General features: G+C 38.0%; 1 protein-coding gene across 1 annotated transcript; it reads left to right on the top strand.

Annotated features, from left to right (window-relative positions):
• The first annotated feature begins 462 nt into the window (after nt 1-462).
• LOC148949460 (uncharacterized) lies at nt 463-1056 on the top strand. The gene has a single exon (XM_089092705.1). The coding sequence runs from the start codon at nt 463-465 to the stop codon at nt 1054-1056; it is 594 nt and encodes a 197-aa protein (XP_088948831.1).
• The last annotated feature ends 7858 nt before the right edge of the window (nt 1057-8914 follow it).

An 8914-nucleotide genomic window follows, 5' to 3' on the forward strand; every position in this document is an offset into this window, starting at 1 on the left:
CGCTGTGGCTAACACCTGGTTTAGGCACAAGCCGTGTCATACGTAAACATGAGACGTCCGCTATGGAAGAGTAAAGGCCTAAATAGATTATCTCCTTGTATCCCGACGATTGAAATCCATGGTGTTGGACTTGAGAGTGCACAGAGGTGCTGACACAGGATCGAAAAATGGATCTGACCACTTCTTGCTGAAGACAAGGCTAAAGTACAGACTTAGCGCAAGGGAGACTACTATGCCGAACCAGAAAATAGACGTGTCGAAGCTGAAAGTAGATGAGTACCAAGGAGCATTTGTCCTTGAACTCTCAAACCGCTTCGCTGTCCTTCAAGATGGCACCGAGGAGGCAAACCCGACTGATCAGTGCCCCAAGCTAAATATTGAGAATAAATAGAGCAAATTCAAGGACCACATCAATGAAACTGCCTCAAACATACTTGGGTTTGTCAAGCGTAAAACCAAGAGATGGATCTCAGAAAAGCCACTCAAACTCTCTGCCAAGAAAAAAGAAATGACAAACAAGAAGTCCCCCACGTACAAAGTGTGCAACAAGAACATCATAAATCAGCAAGAGCTGACAAAAAAACCTACTGGTCTAATGTTGCCAGTGATATGGAAAGAGCCGCATCACAGAATGATACACGAAAACTCTATCAGATACTTGGAGAATGCACTGGGAAGAAGAAGCAAACTACCATCCCCTCACTTAAGTTGAAGGATGGAAAAATACTCACAAGCAGCGAGGAGCGTATCGAAAGATGGCGAGTTCACTTCCAAGAGCTATTGAGACCAGAAGACAATAGTAATCGAAAGCAACCACTTACAGAACCGCAGAACCCCCCGCACAACCAGGCTTATGAAAATGTATGCATGGACCCACCCTCCAGGGATGTAGTAATTAAGGCGGTCCAAGTTTTGAAAAAACATAAAAGCCCAGGAATAGATGTGATTCCTGCCGAGTTACTGAGAGCTCTCCCCGGGGCGGTGGTAGATGAACTCCATAGCGTGATCATTGTCGGCTGGGACCATGAATACATCTCAAATGATTTGAAGACCTAAGTAATTATCTATATTTTCAAAAACGGGAACCGAATGGATTGCGAAAACTACCGAGGTATATCCCTTTTTCCGATTACTGCCAAGCTGTTCGCAGTTATACTTCTAAATAGATTCAGATACACCAAATACAGCCGGATACGTCCCAACCAAGCAGGATTCCGGCTAGGCATGGGTTGCTCTCACAAGATTTTCACCCTTCAACAGATCCTTCAGCACCGGTTTAAACACCAACAGGAAACAATCCAAATCTTCATAGACTTCATTACCGCGTTTGATTCGGTTCATCGTGATGCAATATAGGAGGCAATGAGAGAGGACAGTGTGCCTGAGAAGATCATCAATCTGCTCAAGGCATACTATGCTGGAACAAAGGCCCGGGTAAGAGTCGATGGCGATCTTTCAGATCTGGTCCTGATCGAGGAAGGTGTACGTCAAGGCTGTGTCCTTTAACCAACTTTTTTCAACTTAGTCATCAATTTAATCTTATGGGCCCTGGACAATTATAAAGGCATTGCAGTTAGCCAGTCTTTCTTTGTGACACATCTTGACTATGGTGACGATGTGGATATGCTTTCTTAGTCCGTTGCAGAAGCCCAGGCTATGATAAATGACGTGGGAGTCATGGCACTTTCGACTGGTCTCCAAATAAGCCTACCAAAAACAAAATCCATGCGAACAGATGAAACCCCTGTGACCCTAAATGGTAATCAGATAGAGGACGTTCAGTCATTCAAATACCTCGGATCGACTGTAAATCCTGCCGGCGAATCTTCAAAAGAAATCCAGAGCCGCATATCGTCAGCCTGGAGTGTCTTCCTTCAATTACGGAAGTATCTCTGGAAGCGGAGCGAAATATCACTACGTACAAAGCTCCGAGTGCATGAAGCTATGGTTCTCTCTGTCCTCCTCTATGGATGTGAAACGTGGTAACTTAAAGCAGCCGAAGCGTTGAGCTTGAATATATTCAACCTCAAATGCCTGCGCTATATCCTGGGTATCTGCCTCTGAGACAGAATCTCGAATGAAAGTGTAAGGAGAAGATTTGGGGATCACCCACTTGTCTCCGACATTGTTAAGCAGAGGAGACTGTGATGGTTTGGCCACACAATGCACAGACCAGATGACTATATAAGCAAAAAATGCCTCAAATGTCTACCACTATCGGCACGAAAGAAGAGGGCAGGAGGCCAAAAGAAGACGTGGCTAGCAACAGTTAAGTGTGATCTGGAGCCACTCGGGGGATTCCAAAAATACGGCCGTCGCTGGGATTGCCAGTGGCTGGAAATGGTGGAGCCTGCCACCCCCGAGCGAAACCTACGGAAGGAGACATGTCATCATCTGCTGGGTGCCATGATGAGTCTGGATGCGGCTTGAACGTGCAACAAGTAAAAGTAAGTTTCTGTAAATAGTAAAATTGAGTTTATCGAAGCTACGAATGATTAACACATCTAGGAATGGGATTTTATTTGCGATTTCAATTTCTAAAGTAAACTGTAAATTTCTATCGTATGTACTAAGGTCATCTAAAAAAAAACCTTAAGTTCATTTTCCCCATAGTTCCAGAGTGAGATTACATCATCCATGTAACGTTCCCAAAAGATATGTTTCAAGAAATACGAGTCTAATGGCCAATTCTCAATATGTTCCACATAAATATTCGCCAGTAACCCGGAGAGGGGTGCGCCCATCGCTAAACCAATAATTTGCTGGTAAAAAGAATTATAGAATTGGAAATCCATTGAGTACTTGTTACAAAGTTTAACCAATGTCATTAAGACTTCACAATCTATTCCCGCTGCTGAAGCTTCTATTAAGTGATTATTTTCTTTGATTTTATTTTCTAATAACCGTTCAGATACTGTAACATCAATATTTGTATACATTGAAAAAATGTCAAAGCTACTTATAAGGGTATTTTCTGAGATATTTACGTTTTAGAGTTTTTCAACTAAATCTACCGAATTACGTGTATATGATTTTTGAGAGTGAAGCAAAGGATTAAAGGCTGTACATAACGATTTCCCAATATTGGGTGAACAATCAAAAAAAGGTTAATTCTTTCCCCAATAAAAAACCAGATAATTTTTATGACCTAAAAATACTATCTAATCTCCGTAAAGACACATCCATTATTATAACTAAAGCAGATAAAAGCAATTCTCTGGTTGTCATGGATACGACAGATTACGACACAAAAATTTATTTTCGTCTAAATGACGAGACTACATATACAACTATAACCCACGATCATACTTATCAATTTACTAATAAAATTATAAATGAATTACAAAGTTGAAAACAAAATGGTAAAATTACTCCACAACTATATAATAAGTTTTTTCCCCGCGGTAACTTTTGCCCAAAGTTTTATGGTCTACCAAAATTACATAAGCAAGGCATTCCTTTAAGGCCCATAGTAGCTTGTACGAGAGCCCCCACATCCAATATTGGGAAATGTATATATACAGCCTTTAAACCTATGCTTTACTCTAAAAAATCATATAGATTTAATTTGGTAGATTTAGTTGAAAAACTCAAAAACGTAAATATCTCAGAAAATAAAATTATAAGTAGCTTTGACATTGTTTGAATGTATACAAATATTGATGTAGAAATATCTGAACAGTTATTAGAAAATAAAATCAAAGACAATTGTCACTTAATAGAAGCTTCAGCAGCTGAAATAGATTGTGAAGTCTTAATGACCTTGGTTTAACTCTGTAACAAGTACTTAATGTATTTCCAATTCCGTAATTCTTTTTACCAGCAAATTAATGATTTAGCGATTGGCGCACCCCTCTCCGGGTTACTGGCGAATATTTATGTGGAACATATTAAATTGGGTATTAGTTTCGTATTTCTTGAAACATGTCTTTTGGGGACGTTACATGGATGATGTAATTTCACCCTGGAACTATGGGGAAAATGAACTTAAGGGATTTTTAGATCACCCTAATACATACGATAGAAATTTACTGTTTACTTTAGAAATTGAAATCGCAAATAAAATCCCATTCCTAGATGTGTTAATTATTCGTAGCTTCGATAAACTCAATTTTACTATTTATTAATCAAAAAAACTTTTTTCCACAAAATAAGTTTTTTCAAAGAAAAGTAAAGAACTCAATTAAACAAGAAATGAGCAAAAATAAAATCAAATAATCTACCAAGCGTGAAACTACCACAAATCAGCATCGATAAATAAATGAAACCCAAAATGAACATAAATTACAATAAAACTACGGAGTCAAACTCAAAACGAGCAGAAATTAACAGAAGTTTGGCTCAAAACCCCTGTGCCTTCCCAAGACCAGAACATTATTTGCATTTTACTGAAAATATAAATGTTTTTCTTTTATAAGTTTAATAAATCAAACAATATTAACATTTTTATCACTAAATATCAGTATATGTATATTAAACTAAAAATGCACATTCATTTGTATTTTTTATAATACATTTTATAATTTTCTATATACCGGCATAACTTATAATCTTTGCCCTGGGGGCTCTGGGGGGTTTTTCATCCTTAAATACATAATTTCCAGAGCTTTGAACTACGTTGAACAAAATGGATATATCTAAAATTTGATTGAATGTGTTTGGGGAAATGGTGGGCGTTAGAGGGGGGTTAATTACTCTCCACTCACTTTCGACTATTAAAAAGGGCAATTTCGATTTCCAATCAAATGAGCCCTTTTAGAAATTTCTACAACAAATTTCTATATAAACATTATATGCCCCCAGGGCATAACTTACAACCCTTGCCTTGAGGGCTCTGATGAGGTTCTCATCCTTAAAGACCTAATTTCCAGAACTTTCGACTACGCTGAACAAAATATATATATCTCAAAATTTTAATTGGATATGCTTGGGGAAATGGTGGACGTGACAGGGGGGTTAGTTGCCCTTAAATCACTTTCGACTATTAAAAGGGCACTAGCCCTGCCAATTTCCAATTGAATGAGCCATTTTTGAAGTTTCTACGACATCGCTTTCTGTAAAAAACCATATATGCCCCCAAGGCATAACTTACGACCCTTGCGCTGAGGGCTGTGGGGAGGGGGAGGGATTGTCATCCTTAAAACCTAATTTCAAAAACTTTCAACTACGTTGAATAAAATGGCTATCTAAATATTTTGATTGGATGTGTTTGGGGAAAACGTGGGCGTGAGAGGGGGGTTAGTTGCCCTCAAATCACTTTCGAGACTATTAAAAAGGGCCCTGGCCCTTTGAATTTCCAATCGAATTAGCCCTTTTTCAAGTTTCTACGACAAAGATTTCAATAAAACTTATATGCCCCCAGGGCGTAAATTATAACCCTTGCCCTGAAGACTGTGGGGGGAGTATTCTAATCAAAGGTATAATTTCCTGAACTTTAAGCTGCGTGGAACATAAAAACTATCTCAAAATTTTGATTGGATGTTTTTGGGGAAATGGTGGGCGTGGAAGGGTTGTTAGTTGCCTTCCAATTACTTTCGACTATTGAAAAGAGCACTAGCCATTTCAATTTCCAATCGAATGAGCCCTTTTTGAAATTTCTAAGGCAACGCGTTCTATAAGAACCTTATATGCCCCAAGGGCATAACTTACAACCCTTGCCCTTAGGAGTGTGGGGGGGGGGGGGGGGTTGTCAACCACAAAGACCAGATTTACATAACTTTAAACTACGTTTAACAAAATGGATATATAAAAATTTTGATTGGAACTGTTTGGGGGAAAAGTGGACGTGAGAGGGGGCTTATTTGCCCTCCAATCAATTTTGACTATTAAAAAGGGCACTAGACCTTTAAACTTCCAGTCTAATGAGCCTTTTTTGAAGTTTCTACGACAACACTTTCTGTAAAAACCTTATATGCCCCCAGAGCATAACTTACAACCCTTGCCCTGAGGGCTGTGGGGGAGTGTCCTCCTCAAAAGCATGATTTCTATCAAGAAATCAAATACGTTGAACAAAATGGCTGTCTAAAAATTTTGATTGGATGTGCTTGGAGACAAGGTGGGGGTGAGAGGGAGTATAGTTTCCCTCAATTCACTTTCGACTACTAAAAAGGGTACTAGCCCTTTGAATTTCCAATCGAATGAGCCCTTTTTCAAGTTTCTACGACAAAGATTTCAATAAAAACCTTATATGCCCCCATGGCATGACTTATAACCCTTGCCCTGAGGGTTGTGGGGCAGTGACCTCCTCAAAAACATATTTTCTATCTGGAAATCAACTACGCTGAACAAAATGGTTATCTCAAAATTTTTATTGGATGTGTTTCGGGGAATGATGGGCGTAGAGGGGGGGGGGCTATCTGGAAGCTATCTAAAAATTTTGATTGGATGTGTTTGGGGGAAAGATAGGCGTGAGAGGGGGGTTAGTTGCCCTCAAATCACTTTCGACTATTAAAAAGGGCACTACAATTTTGAATTTCCATCCGAATGAGCCCTTTTCGAAATTTCTATGACAACTTCTTCGATACGAAGTGCTCTGCTCTAAAGGGAAAAAAAATAATAAATAATACATTGTGCCAACATCGTTCTTATATGCCCCCAGGGCATAATTTAAAACCCTTGCCCTGAGGGTTGTGGGGGAGTGACCTCCTCAAAAACATATTTTCTGTCTGAAAATCCACTACGCTGAACAAAATGGCTATCTCACAATTTTGATTGGTTGTTTTTGGGGGAATGATGGGCGTGGGGGGGGGGCTAGTTGCCCTACAATAATTTTCGACTATTAAAAAGGGCACTAGCTACTCCAATTTCCAATCGAATGAGCCTTTTTTCGAAATTTCTACGACAACTCCTTCGATTTGAAGTGCCCTGGTCTAAAACAAAGAAAGAAAAATAATAATAATACATTGTGCCAACATCGTTCATTACTTAGGCAGCGCTATTGCGCTGCCTATGATGGAAAACCAACACAAGATAATAGATATTTGCATTTTAAGTCAAACCACCCCCCACAAGTTAAAAGAGCAGTCGTAATATCCCTTGTCGATCGTGCCCTAAACATTTGTTCTGATTTCCACATCACAGCAGAACTAAACTTTATCAACGACATACTTTTTGGAAATGGGTATCCTATTTTATTTATTAATAGTGTAATTAGTTGTAGACTAAAAAGACACTGCCGTAAAATTAATGAAATTTTAACCATGTGAGATTTCTGACAAGCCCTCAAACATAATTTCCCTATATCCCAAAAATCACTACAAATCTTAAAAGATTTGCTCACAAAATAATCTGTATGTAGTTTTCACAAAGAGGGGTCTATCAAATTCCCTGTGATTGTGGCAATACTATGTAGGTAGAACACACCAGAATTTAGAAAAACGCATACAACAGCATAAGGATGATATAGTCAAAGCTCTAAATCCTAATATTTCTACTGTTTCTTTTGATTCTGCATTAGGCAGCCATATTTTTTGAAAATCCTAGCCACAATATACTTTTTGATGAATCTGCCCTTATTAGCAATGACCTAGGCATAAAACAGGTAGTCCGAGAATCAATTGAAATCAGACTTAAGATTAATAATAATAATTCCTTAAATAGGGACTTGGGGGAATATACACTAAATGCTCTATACACAAATTTAATTAAACATGATCTTAAAAAATATTTAAAAAACTAATAGACATTAACACAGAACTGGTCACAAAACGACCTTTGAGGTTAGCTGCCAAAAAGGCTGGATTAGCAATAAGAACGTGTTTTTAAATTAGTTTTCTTTCATCTCATTGAATCGCCTTGTTTTACCCTACTTTTTATGAGTCCTGGTTGAATTTCGCTGAAGTAAGGATGCTAGGACTGCCTTGAAAAAAAAAATTGCTTTTATTCGTCGCATGTTGTTTTGAGTCTTTTTTCTTTTATATATTTTTGTCTTGCTGAGGACAGCCCTTGGTCATAGGGCCAAAATATTCATTCAATTATCTCCACTGTCTTGCAAAAATATTTCCCTATTGTTTTTCTTACTTTTGTTGTTTGTAACAAAGATGTTAGGAACGGAACCTTCTTGGCAATCCTCCCAAGATATTTATTCTGCCATTGCTGATATTTTTTCTTATACCACCTCACAATCTTCTATGTACACCTGAGGCTACAGGTACCACAGATTGGGAACTATTTAGGAAATGGATGGAACAATTTTAAGAAATTAACTTGTGAAATGGCTGATTGTGTCTTAGTGAGGAAAGATAAAAACGGAGCTACGAAAATTAGTAAAACCCCTTTAAGCTTGGTAGAAAGTTTGTACAAGAAGTATTAGAGTGTTAGAACATAAGAGGGTACTTAAGCGTTATCCCGACTACACTCAAGAAAAGAAGTTAGATTAATTATAGTGAAGTATACCTAGATATGATGAAAATATAATATTTTAACAACAAAATTATGGAAACTACAACAGAGAGTTGTGGAAAGAAGGCCACCCAGAACGCATTATATTAAACAGCTAACCAAATCAACTTTATATATATTAAATATTTAATTAAAATATACCTGCATAGTAGTTCATCTCACTCAGGCTAAGCTGATTCTCTGAGAGTACACACAGAAAACCGGTTTTTAACAGATCAAACTTCTTGAGTGTGGTCGGGATAACACGAAAGCACCCATATGAGAATTAAAGGAAAACAGCAGAAGTAGAAAAGCCGCAATTATCAGATCTGTGTCCTTTTTGAGAGCTTAATTTAATTTTTCTTTAAATTTATAGCTTCATCCCTAGCACTAGATATTCATTAAATATCTATTTACCGTATTACTATTCTCTCGTGGTTAACCGATTAGGAGACGTCTTTAAAGAATTAAGCCTAGGGTGAATTTTGAAGCTCAATTGAGAAGGCCATTCATATACCTCAATCACTATTGGTCA

This window comes from Artemia sp. Qi Xiang Cuo, chromosome 8, assembly GCF_049724085.1.
Source record: "Artemia sp. Qi Xiang Cuo chromosome 8, ASM4972408v1, whole genome shotgun sequence".
Lineage (NCBI taxonomy): Eukaryota > Metazoa > Arthropoda > Branchiopoda > Anostraca > Artemiidae > Artemia > Artemia sp. Qi Xiang Cuo.

Bases quoted from the DNA above. Each gene is read 5' to 3' on its own strand.
- LOC148949460 (XM_089092705.1), top strand. From the start codon at position 463: ATGGATCTCAGAAAAGCCACTCAAACTCTCTGCCAAGAAAAAAGAAAT.